The sequence below is a fragment of the Pseudophryne corroboree genome, chromosome 4, assembly GCF_028390025.1.
Source record: "Pseudophryne corroboree isolate aPseCor3 chromosome 4, aPseCor3.hap2, whole genome shotgun sequence".
Classification (NCBI taxonomy): Eukaryota; Metazoa; Chordata; class Amphibia; order Anura; family Myobatrachidae; genus Pseudophryne; species Pseudophryne corroboree.
This window is the reverse complement of record NC_086447.1, coordinates 787,162,233-787,179,738: the sequence shown is the minus strand read 5'-3', so window position 1 is coordinate 787,179,738 and position 17,506 is coordinate 787,162,233. Positions and strand designations below refer to the sequence as shown.

The following is a 17,506-nucleotide window of genomic DNA, read 5'->3' as shown; positions in this document are numbered from 1 at the left end:
GGATGGACTGCTGAGTGCCGACACAGAGGTAGCTACAGCCGTGGACTAACGTACTGTGTCTGCTGCTAATATAGACTGGATGATTGATAATGAGATGAAATCAATATATATATGTATGTATATATAATATCACTAGTACTGCAGCCGGACAGGTAGATAATATATTTATTAGGTAATGATGACTGATGACGGACCTGCTGGACACTGTCAGCTCAGCAGCACCGCAGACTGCTACAGTAAGCTACTATACTCTATAGTAGTATGTACAAAGAAGAAAGAAAAAAAAAAAACCACGGGTAGGTGGTATACAATTATGGATGGACTGCCGAGTGCCGACACAGAGGTAGCTACAGCCGTGGACTAACGTACTGTGTCTGCTGCTAATATAGACTGGATGATTGATAATGAGAAGAAATCAATATATATATGTATGTATATATAATATCACTAGTACTGCAGCCGGACAGGTAGATAATATATTTATTAGGTAATGATGACTGATGACGGACCTGCTGGACACTGTCAGCTCAGCAGCACCGCAGACTGCTACAGTAAGCTACTATACTCTATAGTAGTATGTACAAAGAAGAAAGAAAAAAAAAAACTACGGGTAGGTGGTATACAATTATGGATGGACTGCCGAGTGCCGACACAGAGGTAGCTACAGCCGTGGACTAACGTATTTTGTCTGCTGCTAATATAGACTGGATGATTGATAATGAGATGAAATCAATATATATATGTATGTATATATAATATCACTAGTACTGCAGCCGGACAGGTAGATAATATATTTATTAGGTAATGATGACTGATGACGGACCTGCTGGACACTGTCAGCTCAGCAGCACCGCAGACTGCTACAGTAAGCTACTATACTATAGTAGTATGTACAAAGAAGAACGAAAAAAAAAAAACCACGGGTAGGTGGTATACAATTATGGATGGACTGCTGAGTGCCGACACAGAGGTAGCTACAGCCGTGGACTAACGTACTGTGTCTGCTGCTAATATAGACTGGATGATTGATAATGAGATGAAATCAATATATATATGTATGTATATATAATATCACTAGTACTGCAGCCGGACAGGTAGATAATATATTTATTAGGTAATGATGACTGATGACGGACCTGCTGGACACTGTCAGCTCAGCAGCACCGCAGACTGCTACAGTAAGCTACTATACTCTATAGTAGTATGTACAAAGAAGAAAGAAAAAAAAAAACCACGGGTAGGTGGTATACAATTATGGATGGACTGCCGAGTGCCGACACAGAGGTAGCTACAGCCGTGGACTAACGTACTGTGTCTGCTGCTAATATAGACTGGATGATTGATAATGAGATGAAATCAATATATATATATATGTATGTATATATAATATCACTAGTACTGCAGCCGGACAGGTAGATAATATATTTATTAGGTAATGATGACTGATGACGGACCTGCTGGACACTGTCAGCTCAGCAGCACCGCAGACTGCTACAGTAAGCTACTATACTATAGTAGTATGTACAAAGAAGAACGAAAAAAAAAAACCACGGGTAGGTGGTATACAATTATGGATGGACTGCTGAGTGCCGACACAGAGGTAGCTACAGCCGTGGACTAACGTACTGTGTCTGCTGCTAATATAGACTGGATGATTGATAATGAGATGAAATCAATATATATATGTATGTATATATAATATCACTAGTACTGCAGCCGGACAGGTAGATAATATATTTATTAGGTAATGATGACTGATGACGGACCTGCTGGACACTGTCAGCTCAGCAGCACCGCAGACTGCTACAGTAAGCTACTATACTCTATAGTAGTATGTACAAAGAAGAAAGAAAAAAAAAAACCACGGGTAGGTGGTATACAATTATGGATGGACTGCCGAGTGCCGACACAGAGGTAGCTACAGCCGTGGACTAACGTACTGTGTCTGCTGCTAATATAGACTGGATGATTGATAATGAGATGAAATCAATATATATATATATGTATGTATATATAATATCACTAGTACTGCAGCCGGACAGGTAGATAATATATTTATTAGGTAATGATGACTGATGACGGACCTGCTGGACACTGTCAGCTCAGCAGCACCGCAGACTGCTACAGTAAGCTACTATACTATAGTAGTATGTACAAAGAAGAACGAAAAAAAAAAACCACGGGTAGGTGGTATACAATTATGGATGGACTGCTGAGTGCCGACACAGAGGTAGCTACAGCCGTGGACTAACGTACTGTGTCTGCTGCTAATATAGACTGGATGATTGATAATGAGATGAAATCAATATATATATGTATGTATATATAATATCACTAGTACTGCAGCCGGACAGGTAGATAATATATTTATTAGGTAATGATGACTGATGACGGACCTGCTGGACACTGTCAGCTCAGCAGCACCGCAGACTGCTACAGTAAGCTACTATACTCTATAGTAGTATGTACAAAGAAGAAAGAAAAAAAAAAAACCACGGGTAGGTGGTATACAATTATGGATGGACTGCCGAGTGCCGACACAGAGGTAGCTACAGCCGTGGACTAACGTACTGTGTCTGCTGCTAATATAGACTGGATGATTGATAATGAGAAGAAATCAATATATATATGTATGTATATATAATATCACTAGTACTGCAGCCGGACAGGTAGATAATATATTTATTAGGTAATGATGACTGATGACGGACCTGCTGGACCCTGTCAGCTCAGCACAGCACCGCAGACTGCTACAGTAAGCTACTATAGTAGTATGTATAAAGAAGAATGAAAAAAAAAAAAACCACGGGTAGGTGGTATACAATATTATATATATATATATATATTATATACAATTATATATATATATATATATATATATATATATTAAACTGGTGGTGATTGATTATTAAACTGGTGGTCACTTCAGGACAGGTCACGTTGCAACTTGCAACTAGTACTCCGAGGCCTAAGCAGACAATCACAAAATATATTATTATACTGGTGGTCAGTGTGGTCACAACAATGGCAGTGTGGCACTGACTCTGGCAGCAAAAGTGTGCACTGTACGTTATATGTACTCCTGAGTCCTGCTCTCAGACTCTAACTGCTCCCCACTATCAGTGTCTCCCCCACAAGTCAGATAATACACTTACAGTCACACTATCTAATCTATATATCACTTCAGCAAGTAGTATAGTAGTATACAGTAGAGATGAGCGGGTTCGGTTCCTCTGAATCCGAACCCGCCCGAACTTCAGGTTTTTTACACGGGTCCGAGCAGGTTCGGATCTTCCCGCCTTGCTCGGCTAACCCGAGCGCGCCCGAACGTCATCATCACGCTGTCGGATTCTCGCGAGGCTCGGATTCTATCGCGAGACTCGGATTCTATATAAGGAGCCGCGCGTCGCCGCCATTTTCACACGTGCATTGAGAGTCATAGGGAGAGGACGTGGCTGGCGTCCTCTCCATTTAGAGAAGAGAGAGACACAGTATTTTCGGGGAGCATTATTAGGAGGAGTACTATTGTATACTACTATACTACTTGCTGAAGTGATATATAGATTAGATAGTGTGACTGTAAGTGTATTATCTGACTTGTGGGGGAGACACTGACAGTGGGGAGCAGTTAGAGTCTGAGAGCAGGACTCAGGAGTACATATAACGTACAGTGCACACTTTTGCTGCCAGAGTCAGTGCCACACTGCCATTGTTGTGACCACACTGACCACCAGTATAATAATATATTTTGTGATTGTCTGCTTAGGCCTCGGAGTACTAGTTGCAAGTTGCAACGTGACCTGTCCTGAAGTGACCACCAGTTTAATAATCAATCACCACCAGTTTAATATATATATATATATATATATATAAAATTGTATATAATATATATATATATATATAATATTGTATACCACCTACCCGTGTTTTTTTTTTTTTTTCATTCTTCTTTATACATACTCTTATAGTAGCTTACTGTAGCAGTCTGCGGTGCTGTGCTGAGCTGACAGTGTCCAGCAGGTCCGTCATCAGTCATCATTACCTAATAAATATATTATCTACCTGTCCGGCTGCAGTACTAGTGATATTATATATACATACATATATATATTGATTTCATCTCATTATCAATCATCCAGTCTATATTAGCAGCAGACACAGTACGTTAGTCCACGGCTGTAGCTACCTCTGTGTCGGCACTCAGCAGTCCATCCATAATTGTATACCACCTACCCGTGTTTTTTTTTTTTTTCGTTCTTCTTTGTACATACTACTATAGTATAGTAGCTTACTGTAGCAGTCTGCGGTGCTGCTGAGCTGACAGTGTCCAGCAGGTCCGTCATCAGTCATCATTACCTAATAAATATATTATCTACCTGTCCGGCTGCAGTACTAGTGATATTATATATACATACATATATATATTGATTTCATCTCATTATCAATCATCCAGTCTATATTAGCAGCAGACACAGTACGTTAATCCACGGCTGTAGCTACCTCTGTGTCGGCACTCGGCAGTCCATCCATAATTGTATACCACCTACCCGTGGTTTTTTTTTTCTTTCTTCTTTGTACATACTACTATAGAGTATAGTAGCTTACTGTAGCAGTCTGCGGTGCTGCTGAGCTGACAGTGTCCAGCAGGTCCGTCATCAGTCATCATTACCTAATAAATATATTATCTACCTGTCCGGCTGCAGTACTAGTGATATTATATATACATACATATATATATTGATTTCATCTCATTATCAATCATCCAGTCTATATTAGCAGCAGACACAGTACGTTAGTCCACGGCTGTAGCTACCTCTGTGTCGGCACTCAGCAGTCCATCCATAATTGTATACCACCTACCCGTGGTTTTTTTTTTCCGTTCTTCTTTGTACATACTACTATAGTATAGTAGCTTACTGTAGCAGTCTGCGGTGCTGCTGAGCTGACAGTGTCCAGCAGATCCGTCATCAGTCATCATTACCTAATAAATATATTATCTACCTGTCCGGCTGCAGTACTAGTGATATTATATATACATACATATATATATTGATTTCATCTCATTATCAATCATCCAGTCTATATTAGCAGCAGACACAGTACGTTAGTCCACGGCTGTAGCTACCTCTGTGTCGGCACTCGGCAGTCCATCCATAATTGTATACCACCTACCCGTGTTTTTTTTCCTTTCTTCTTTGTACATACTACTATAGAGTATAGTAGCTTACTGTAGCAGTCTGCGGTGCTGTGCTGAGCTGACAGTGTCCAGCAGGTCCGTCATCAGTCATCATTACCTAATAAATATATTATCTACCTGTCCGGCTGCAGTACTAGTGATATTATATATACATACATATATATATTGATTTCATCTCATTATCAATCATCCAGTCTATATTAGCAGCAGACACAGTACGTTAGTCCACGGCTGTAGCTACCTCTGTGTCGGCACTCAGCAGTCCATCCATAATTGTATACCACCTACCCGTGGTTTTTTTTTTTTCGTTCTTCTTTGTACATACTACTATAGTATAGTAGCTTACTGTAGCAGTCTGCGGTGCTGCTGAGCTGACAGTGTCCAGCAGGTCCGTCATCAGTCATCATTACCTAATAAATATATTATCTACCTGTCCGGCTGCAGTACTAGTGATATTATATATACATACATATATATATTGATTTCATCTCATTATCAATCATCCAGTCTATATTAGCAGCAGACACAGTACGTTAGTCCACGGCTGTAGCTACCTCTGTGTCGGCACTCGGCAGTCCATCCATAATTGTATACCACCTACCCGTGGTTTTTTTTTTTTCTTTCTTCTTTGTACATACTACTATAGAGTATAGTAGCTTACTGTAGCAGTCTGCGGTGCTGCTGAGCTGACAGTGTCCAGCAGGTCCGTCATCAGTCATCATTACCTAATAAATATATTATCTACCTGTCCGGCTGCAGTACTAGTGATATTATATATACATACATATATATATTGATTTCATCTCATTATCAATCATCCAGTCTATATTAGCAGCAGACACAGTACGTTAGTCCACGGCTGTAGCTACCTCTGTGTCGGCACTCAGCAGTCCATCCATAATTGTATACCACCTACCCGTGGTTTTTTTTTTTTTCGTTCTTCTTTGTACATACTACTATAGTAAAGTAGCTTACTGTAGCAGTCTGCGGTGCTGCTGAGCTGACAGTGTCCAGCAGGTCCGTCATCAGTCATCATTACCTAATAAATATATTATCTACCTGTCCGGCTGCAGTACTAGTGATATTATATATACATACATATATATATTGATTTCATCTCATTATCAATCATCCAGTCTATATTAGCAGCAGACAAAGTACGTTAGTCCACGGCTGTAGCTACCTCTGTGTCGGCACTCGGCAGTCCATCCATAATTGTATACCACCTACCCGTGGTTTTTTTTTTTTCTTTCTTCTTTGTACATACTACTATAGAGTATAGTAGCTTACTGTAGCAGTCTGCGGTGCTGCTGAGCTGACAGTGTCCAGCAGGTCCGTCATCAGTCATCATTACCTAATAAATATATTATCTACCTGTCCGGCTGCAGTACTAGTGATATTATATATACATACATATATATATTGATTTCATCTCATTATCAATCATCCAGTCTATATTAGCAGCAGACACAGTACGTTAGTCCACGGCTGTAGCTACCTCTGTGTCGGCACTCGGCAGTCCATCCATAAGTATACTAGTATCCATCCATCTCCATTGTTTACCTGAGGTGCCTTTTAGTTGTGCCTATTAAAATATGGAGAACAAAAATGTTGAGGTTCCAAAATTAGGGAAAGATCAAGATCCACTTCCACCTCGTGCTGAAGCTGCTGCCACTAGTCATGGCCGAGACGATGAAATGCCAGCAACGTCGTCTGCCAAGGCCGATGCCCAATGTCATAGTACAGAGCATGTCAAATCCAAAACACCAAATATCAGTAAAAAAAGGACTCCAAAACCTAAAATAAAATTGTCGGAGGAGAAGCGTAAACTTGCCAATATGCCATTTACCACACGGAGTGGCAAGGAACGGCTGAGGCCCTGGCCTATGTTCATGGCTAGTGGTTCAGCTTCACATGAGGATGGAAGCACTCAGCCTCTCGCTAGAAAACTGAAAAGACTCAAGCTGGCAAAAGCACCGCAAAGAACTGTGAGTTCTTCGAAATCCCAAATCCACAAGGAGAGTCCAATTGTGTCGGTTGCGATGCCTGACCTTCCCAACACTGGACGTGAAGAGCATGCGCCTTCCACCATTTGCACGCCCCCTGCAAGTGCTGGAAGGAGCACCCGCAGTCCAGTTCCTGATAGTCAGATTGAAGATGTCAGTGTTGAAGTACACCAGGATGAGGAGGATATGGGTGTTGCTGGCGCTGGGGAGGAAATTGACCAGGAGGATTCTGATGGTGAGGTGGTTTGTTTAAGTCAGGCACCCGGGGAGACACCTGTTGTCCGTGGGAGGAATATGGCCACTGACATGCCTGGTGAAAATACCAAAAAAAATCAGCTCTTCGGTGTGGAAGTATTTCAACAGAAATGCGGACAACAGGTGTCAAGCCGTGTGTTGCCTTTGTCAAGCTGTAATAAGTAGGGGTAAGGACGTTAACCACCTCGGAACATTCTCCCTTATACGTCACCTGCAGCGCATTCATAATAAGTCAGTGACAAGTTCAAAAACTTTGGGTGACAGCGGAAGCAGTCCACTGACCAGTAAATCCCTTCCTCTTGTAACCAAGCTCACGCAAACCACCCCACCAACTCCCTCAGTGTCAATTTCCTCCTTCCCCAGGAATGCCAATAGTCCTGCAGGCCATGTCACTGGCAATTCTGACGATTCCTCTCCTGCCTGGGATTCCTCCGATGCATCCTTGCGTGTAACGCCTACTGCTGCTGGCGCTGCTGTTGTTGCTGCTGGGAGTCGATGGTCATCCCAGAGGGGAAGTCGTAAGACCACTTTTACTACTTCCACCAAGCAATTGACTGTCCAACAGTCCTTTGCGAGGAAGATGAAATATCACAGCAGTCATCCTACTGCAAAGCGGATAACTGAGGCCTTGGCATCCTGGGTGGTGAGAAACGTGGTTCCGGTATCCATCATTACTGCAGAGCCAACTAGAGACTTGTTGGAGGTACTGTGTCCCCGGTACCAAATACCATCTAGGTTCCATTTCTCTAGGCAGGCGATACCGAAAATGTACACAGACCTCAGAAAAAGAGTCACCAGTGTCCTAAAAAATGCAGCTGTACCCAATGTCCACTTAACCACGGACATGTGGACAAGTGGAGCAGGGCAGGGTCAGGACTATATGACTGTGACAGCCCACTGGGTAGATGTATGGACTCCCGCCGCAAGAACAGCAGCGGCGGCACCAGTAGCAGCATCTCGCAAACGCCAACTCTTTCCTAGGCAGGCTACGCTTTGTATCACCGGTTTCCAGAATACGCACACAGCTGAAAACCTCTTACGGCAACTGAGGAAGATCATCGCGGAATGGCTTACCCCAATTGGACTCTCCTGTGGATTTGTGGCATCGGACAACGCCAGCAATATTGTGTGTGCATTAAATATGGGCAAATTCCAGCACGTCCCATGTTTTGCACATACCTTGAATTTGGTGGTGCAGAATTATTTAAAAAACGACAGGGGCGTGCAAGAGATGCTGTCGGTGGCCAGAAGAATTGCGGGACACTTTCGGCGTACAGGCACCACGTACAGAAGACTGGAGCACCACCAAAAACTACTGAACCTGCCCTGCCATCATCTGAAGCAAGAAGTGGTAACGAGGTGGAATTCAACCCTCTATATGCTTCAGAGGTTGGAGGAGCAGCAAAAGGCCATTCAAGCCTATACAATTGAGCACGATATAGGAGGTGGAATGCACCTGTCTCAAGCGCAGTGGAGAATGATTTCAACGTTGTGCAAGGTTCTGATGCCGTTTGAACTTGCCACACGTGAAGTCAGTTCAGACACTGCCAGCCTGAGTCAGGTCATTCCCCTCATCAGGCTTTTGCAGAAGAAGCTGGAGACATTGAAGGAGGAGCTAACACGGAGCGATTCCGCTAGGCATGTGGGACTTGTGGATGGAGCCCTTAATTCGCTTAACAAGGATTCACGGGTGGTCAATCTGTTGAAATCAGAGCACTACATTTTGGCCACCGTGCTCGATCCTAGATTTAAAGCCTACCTTGGATCTCTCTTTCCGGCAGACACAAGTCTGCTGGGGTTGAAAGACCTGCTGGTGAGAAAATTGTCAAGTCAAGCGGAACGCGACCTGTCAACATCTCCTCCTTCACATTCTCCCGCAACTGGGGGTGCGAGGAAAAGGCTCAGAATTCCGAGCCCACCCGCTGGCGGTGATGCAGGGCAGTCTGGAGCGACTGCTGATGCTGACATCTGGTCCGGACTGAAGGACCTGACAACGATTACGGACATGTCGTCTACTGTCACTGCATATGATTCTCTCAACATTGAAAGAATGGTGGAGGATTATATGAGTGACCGCATCCAAGTAGGCACGTCACACAGTCCGTACTTATACTGGCAGGAAAAAGAGGCAATTTGGAGGCCCTTGCACAAACTGGCTTTATTCTACCTAAGTTGCCCTCCCACAAGTGTGTACTCCGAAAGAGTGTTTAGTGCCGCCGCTCACCTTGTCAGCAATCGGCGTACGAGGTTACATCCAGAAAATGTGGAGAAGATGATGTTCATTAAAATGAATTATAATCAATTCCTCCGTGGAGACATTGACCAGCAGCAATTGCCTCCACAAAGTACACAGGGAGCTGAGATGGTGGATTCCAGTGGGGACGAATTGATAATCTGTGAGGAGGGGGATGTACACGGTGATATATCGGAGGATGATGATGAGGTGGACATCTTGCCTCTGTAGAGCCAGGTTGTGCAAGGAGAGATTAATTGCTTCTTTTTTGGTGGGGGTCCAAACCAACCCATCATTTCCGTCACAGTCGTGTGGCAGACCCTGTCACTGAAATGATGGGTTGGTTAAAGTGTGCATGTCCTGTTTATACAACATAATGGTGGGTGGGAGGGCCCAAGGACAATTCCATCTTGCACCTCTTTTTTCTTTAATTTTTCTTTGCGTCATGTGCTGTTTGGGGAGGGTTTTTTGGAAGGGACATCCTGCGTGACACTGCAGTGCCACTCCTAGATGGGCCCGGTGTTTGTGTCGGCCACTAGGGTCGCTTATCTTACTCACACAGCTACCTCATTGCGCCTCTTTTTTTCTTTGCGTCATGTGCTGTTTGGGGAGGGTTTTTTGGAAGGGACATCCTGCGTGACACTGCAGTGCCACTCCTAGATGGGCCCGGTGTTTGTGTCGGCCACTAGGGTCGCTTATCTTACTCACACAGCTACCTCATTGCGCCTCTTTTTTTCTTTGCGTCATGTGCTGTTTGGGGAGGGTTTTTTGGAAGGGACATCCTGCGTGACACTGCAGTGCCACTCCTAGATGGGCCCGGTGTTTGTATCGGCCACTAGGGTCGCTTATCTTACTCACACAGCTACCTCATTGCGCCTCTTTTTTTCTTTGCGTCATGTGCTGTTTGGGGAGGTTTTTTTGGAAGGGACATCCTGCGTGACACTGCAGTGCCACTCCTAGATGGGCCCGGTGTTTGTGTCGGCCACTAGGGTCGCTTATCTTACTCACACAGCTACCTCATTGCGCCTCTTTTTTTCTTTGCGTCATGTGCTGTTTGGGGAGGGTTTTTTGGAAGGGACATCCTGCGTGACACTGCAGTGACACTCCTAGATGGGCCCGGTGTTTGTGTCGGCCACTAGGGTCGCTTATCTTACTCACACAGCTACCTCATTGCGCCTCTTTTTTTCTTTGCGTCATGTGCTGTTTGGGGAGGGTTTTTTGGAAGGGACATCCTGCGTGACACTGCAGTGACACTCCTAGATGGGCCCGGTGTTTGTGTCGGCCACTAGGGTCGCTTATCTTACTCACACAGCTACCTCATTGCGCCTCTTTATTTCTTTGCGTCATGTGCTGTTTGGGGAGGGTTTTTTGGAAGGGACATCCTGCGTGACACTGCAGTGACACTCCTAGATGGGCCCGGTGTTTGTGTCGGCCACTAGGGTCGCTTAGCTTAGTCATCCAGCGACCTAGGTGCAAATTTTAGGACTAAAAATAATATTGTGAGGTGTGAGGTATTCAGAATAGACTGAAAATGAGTGTAAATTATGGTTTTTGAGGTTAATAATACTTTGGGATCAAAATGACCCCCAAATTCTATGATTTAAGCTGTTTTTTAGTGTTTTTTGAAAAAAACACCCGAATCCAAAACACACCCGAATCCGACAAAAAAAATTCGGTGAGGTTTTGCCAAAACGCGGTTGAACCCAAAACACGGCCGCGGAACCGAACCCAAAACCAAAACACAAAACCCGAAAAATTTCCGACGCTCATCTCTAGTATACAGTAGTACTCCTCCTAATAATGCTCCCCGAAAATACTGTGTCTCTCTCTTCTCTAAACGGAGAGGACGCCAGCCACGTCCTCTCCCTATGACTCTCAATGCACGTGTGAAAATGGCGGCGACGCGCGGCTCCTTATATAGAATCCGAGTCTCGCGATAGAATCCGAGCCTCGCGAGAATCCGACAGCGTGATGATGACGTTCGGGCGCGCTCGGGTTAGCCGAGCAAGGCGGGAAGATCCGAGCCTGCTCGGACCCGTGTAAAAAACCTGAAGTTCGGGCGGGTTCGGATTCAGAGGAACCGAACCCGCTCATCTCTACTTTCTACCCCAAAATTTGATTCTGTTGCATTTCTCCTAGTCCAAAATGGACATTTCTACTAATAACAATAGCACAGATATATTATTTGCAGTATAAAGTATTATAAAATATTGCAAAAATAATAATCAGAAAACAATCAAAAAACAATGTGAAACACAATGCCCTTTTTATTCAAACCACTGGACCAAAAAGCTGAACTTTAACTAACCTACTTCAATGTGACTTATTACAATGCTAAGGAGACTTGAATGCACTTTGCTGTATTAGCTTGTTTATAATTTATGTCTACTTTATCCCATGATGCAATTTTTTCATGAACACAACAAAAGTATCTACCACGCAGGATTTAGCTCTGTAGCCAGGCTAACAATTACAGTAGCTTTCATGGAAAGCAGGAGATTTGTTAATTAGAACTTGATTCCTTGGGTCATCTTATTTTAGATTAATATTTTATATTTGTTTTCAAAGGCACAATGATCAGCTTAAAGTAATGTTTGTGGGAGGCCCGAATCTAAGAAAAGATTATCACATCGAAGAGGGAGAAGAGGTAATATTGTTATTTCACTCATATGTTACTGCATTTAAGGTGTAAAGATAATAAAAGTATTTTTTAATTACTATAGTGCTTGATAATTATGACTCCTAAAATTATCAAATCAGGCGCTCTGATATAAGGCACAAAATAAAGCTGTTGGTCACCCAATTTATATAATACAATTGATATACTGATATCTATATACTTATAGCTGCTCCCACATTGGTATTCTGCGATACTCAAATAGATACAAAGTAATTGTGAAACATGCAATATCACAAGAGAGCGCTAGATACTGATCTTTAATATATAAACATTTTATTCAATCACATAAAATAAAAGCATAAAAAATGCAATGCATATTTTCATAAATGAATTATTCTCACTGCTGATATTATTTACACGCTGCCATATACTGTATCCCAATTGTATATTGCACAGATGTCCACATCCAAAAGACCAGTGTGGCTGGTTCGCTCCAAAGTAAATTATAGAGTCCCAATTTGTTTTAGGGAATGTGAATGGTGTTCACTAGATGGTAAGTGTTCAGCTGTATAAACGATGGGCGCTATGCTACTACGTCCCCCGACCGCCAAACAATTTTGTGCTCACCACTTATTCCTTAGAGTCTCATGTGAGGCTGGCTGTCAGCATGCGGAATCCATTGTGGTTGGTGGGAGCGGCGGTGTTCTATTCAGTTCACCGGGGAGGGAGGGCGCCGTTCGTAGCTGCAGAATTCAGGCAGTTTGCCGTGTGCTGGAGTCCGGACTGTGGTGCTGTGCTTGTGTAGATCTCAGGGAAAAACAGCAGCGTGAGATGTCCTTAACATGTTTCTCCGTGAAAATCAAACCACGGTTTCATCAGATATAATTACTATAGCTCATGTATATTTTGAAATGTATTGTAGTCGCATGTATGTACAGGCATGCTTCAGATCTCCTGTTTCTGTGGAACTACAAGTGCAGACCATACTATACATACCAACCTTTTAATGCTCTGCTCAGGCAGATCCCAGAGGGTAGGTCCAAGTGGGAGGTGCCGTGGAGATGTGCATTGGGACATCATAGCCCGCCCACACTCATTATTTAATCGTCTCGACAACTTCACTAGTGAATTGGGTGGGATCCATTCACGTTTCTATAATAGGTTTCTATAACATTGCACCCATGTTTTTATTACTTTCCCATGTCGGAGCTGCAGTAGAGATTTAGACTCTGGAACACGGTGGGCGCCATGTTTCCAGAGTCTGCGCATATGCAGTAGACTCTGGCATAAAGCCAGCGTCTCCTGCACTGCTAAGAGGAAGGGGCCTACTTGGAGCCTGCACACGAGCCCCCCACCTCTGTTGAAATGCCCCTGGTGGGTTCCAAGGGTTTCAATGCTTCCCTGAAGTCAGGAAGAACCCCTCAAAATTCTGATGTTTCCTACAGATTCTGAGATAGGAGACAAGTATGCTGGGATTTGTAGTTCTACTGCAACTGTAGAGCCAAAGCTTGCATATCTCTGCAAGTAACTATTGACTTTTTTGACTCTGTGACAAAAATAACAGATCAAGGGGAAGCTGTAGATGTAGCATATCTATACTTTAGTAAGGCATTTGACACTGTCCCACATCGCAGACTGCTAAATAAACTTGAAAGCGTGGGGGTGGATTATAAAACAGTTAAATGGATAAGAACCTTGTTGCAGGATAGGAAACAGACAGTTGCAGTAAATGGAGTGCAATCTATGGAGGGAAATGTTACCAGTGGAGTACCCCAGGGATCTGTACTTGGTCCAGTTCTCTTTAATATCTTTGTTGGTGACATTGCAAATGGTATTGAAGGGAAAGTATGCCTTTTTGCAGATGATACAAAGATATGCAACAGGACAGACACACCGGGAGGGGTAAAACAAATGATTGATGACCTAGGTAGGCTTGAGAAATGGTCAAGAACGTGACAACAACAGTTTAATGCTAAAAAATGCAAAATCATGCACTTGGGTCTCAAAAACCCAAAGGCTAAATATAGTATCAAGGGTACTATAATGGAAACTACTGAGGAGGAAAGGGATTTAGGAGACACTATTTCAAGTGACTTGAAGGCAGGAAAGCAATGCAACAAAGCAATGAGAAAGGCAAGTCAGATGCTTGGTTGCATAGGGAAAGGAATCAGTAGCAGGAAAAAAAGAAGTGATAATGCCACTGTATAGGTCATTGGTACGGCCCCATGTGGAATACTGTGTCCAGTTCTGGAGACCATATCTCCAGAAGGATATAAATACATTAGAGAGTGAACAAAGAAGGGCAACTAAAATGGTGCATGGCCTACATCACAAAACTTACCTGGAAAGGCTAAAAGATCTTAACATGTATAGTTTGGAGGAGAGAAGGGAAAGGGGGGACATGATAGAAACTTTCAAATATATCAAGGGTCTTAACAAAGTTCAGGAGGGAAACATTCTTCAAAGGAAGATAAGTATTAGAACTCGAGGACATACACTGAGACTGGAGAGGGGGAGGTTCAGGGGAAATTTAAGGAAAAAGTACTACACAGAAGGGTAGTGGATAAGTGGAATAGCCTCCCATCAGAGGTGGTAGAGGCTAAGACTGTAGAGCAATTTAAACATGCTTGGGATAGGCATATGAATATCCTTACAAAGAATTAAGGTTCAAACAGGGTTGAGATTGCCTAAAGGATAAAACAAAAAGGGGCAGACTAGATGGGCCAAGTGGTTCTTATCTGCCGTCAAATTCTATGTTTCTATGTGATATTAGCACTCAGGTATTATATATACCACTTATCATTTTGGCCCAAATGTAGCATCCTGTGAGTTGCACGAAATGTGCAATTCCGCTGCAAAACCAAACTGCTTTTGACTTTTAAATGACTGCATCCTTAAATCGCCAGTATTGCAACATTCCTTGTAACTTGCAGGCTATTACATAATGGCCTTTTACTTAGTGGAAGATACTGGTGTACAGAACAAAAGGTGCTGTAATCCATAACAGTGAAGTATATTCAAGTTATTTTATGCTTGCGCAATTCAAAAATGAAAGGAAATATCTAAGTGGCTCTAGTCTGCAGGTTTATTAAACTGCAGTATTACAAATCTTTTCAATTCCATTTGTAGTATAGTAAGTGTAGCATTCAGAAAAATGTACTCAAATTCAACTGAAGATGGCTGCCAGTCACCATACAAAACATTTCTTTTTCTCACAGGATAAATAGCTTAACCAGAGGAGACATACATTTCAGCCTTAATCAGCTTTTTGACATCATATTAAATTATTCCTCACGTTTATTCATTGGAAATCCTGCTTCAGAGCACACATTCATTAATTACCTAAATCTGAAAAATTAGCATGTTCTAACATATAAAACACTTGATGCCTAGCGAATTCTGCTTTAGATAGCTATCAGCTTCTAATTATATACTGTTTAGCAGCAAGTGTAAAATATTTTCAAAGGCATATACAGATTACAAAGTACAGCAGGAAGGCGTCTTTGGAACGGGTGTGGTATGGAGGGTTGACAGTAACTAGGTTGACAGTGTCTAGGTCGACCACTATTAGTTGACAGGGATGCCAGGTCGACAGTAACTAGGTCGACGGTGTCTAGGTCGACCACTATTGGCCAACAATAACTAGGTCGACAGGGTTTCTAGGTCGACATGGTCTAGGTCAACAGGTCAAAAGGTCGACATGAGTTTTTTAATGTTTTTTTTGGTGTCGTTTTCTCTATACAGTGACCGGGAACCCCAATTAGTGCACCGTGTTCCCTCGCAAGCAAGCTTCGGGGACGGTTACTATTCCCAATCATAGTCTGCATGGACCATTAAGTATGAAAAAGTAAAAAAAAAAGAAAAGAAAAATGTGAAAAACCCATGTCGACCTTTTGACCTGTCGACCTAGAACATGTCGACCTAGAGACCCTGTCGACCTAGAAACCCTGTCGACCTAGTTACTGTCGGCCAATAGTGGTCGACCTAGACACCGTCGACCTAGTTACTGTCGACCTAGAGACCAGATACCCTTTTGGAACATTGCCCACCTTGATTTTTCTCAGGTGCATCTAAATTTCTACCAAAATGCGTAGCTATACGGTGCTAGATCGCAGCAAGGGAGGAGCAGTGGAACTTGCATCAGCCCGTGTGGGCTGGGGCATTACTTATATGGAGGTACTCTGATGCACCTAGTTTTGCAGAGCATTGCAGTACAGTATTGAGCACTTTTGGGAATTCTTTTTATGATATTCGTCATCCTGTAAAAGGCGAACAGGAGTTTTCTTTCAGCAAAAAAAGTCTTTGTGCTGGTGTAGATTACATTACAAAAGTATCGCAGTTCTCATGTCCAATTACTGTTAGGGGTGAATTTACTAAGCATCACATTTGCTGTCATTTTAAATGTTTTTTGGAATTGATGGCAGCCCAGTGCTCTTACCCACATCCTATGGACTTTGGGTGTGGAGGTAATTGTAGTAATTCATTATACAGTAAATTATATTGTTTTTCACAGGTGGACTACATAGGGCATGATCGCACTTGGCGAACCACAAGTGCCATCATGCCTGGTTATCAGGGCTCACTGACTCCTGTACACTACCTGTAAAACCAATGTTGAGAGAGACAGTACACACACCAAATATAACAGGAGTCTAGGGGCGGGTTATACAGGAAGGAGAAGCTGAGTGCTGCGTCCAAGCCACTGCGATATACTCAGCAGCGCTGCTGATCCCCAGGGAGAGACAGCCAACACATGTTATATAACACATAGCATAGGTACTGTAAAGCTTATATATGAGATATGGGGGTGGGCACTGGGCTTAGAAGGAGAGTGAAGTAATGTTGCATGGGTGCCGCACCACAGCTTAATACACGCAGTAACCAGCCGGGATCGGTATGAAATACCTCCAATCAAAATCCCGACTAGTGATGTGCACCGGACATTTTTCGGGTTTTGTGTTTTGGTTTTGGATTTGGTTCCGCGGCCGTGTTTTGGATTCGGACGCGTTTTGGCAAAACCTGCCTGAAAATTTTTTGTCGGATTCGGGTGTGTTTTGGATTCGGGTGTTTTTTTTTACAAAAAAACCCTCAAAAACAGCTTAAATCATAGAATTTGGGGGTCATTTTGATCCCATAGTATTATTAACCTCAATAACCATAATTTACACTCATTTCCAGTCTATTCTGAACACCTC

The 17,506-nt window shown here is 43.0% G+C and overlaps 1 protein-coding gene across 1 annotated transcript in view; it reads left to right on the top strand.

The window, feature by feature from the left end:
- HAAO (3-hydroxyanthranilate 3,4-dioxygenase) overlaps nt 1-17,506 on the top strand; it is a 177,309-nt gene that overhangs the window by 22,064 nt on the left and 137,739 nt on the right. Inside the window, exon 2 of the mRNA XM_063919809.1 lies at nt 12,260-12,338. Within this exon, the coding sequence (XP_063775879.1) occupies nt 12,260-12,338 (79 nt within the window). The remainder of the gene's footprint in view (nt 1-12,259; nt 12,339-17,506) is intronic.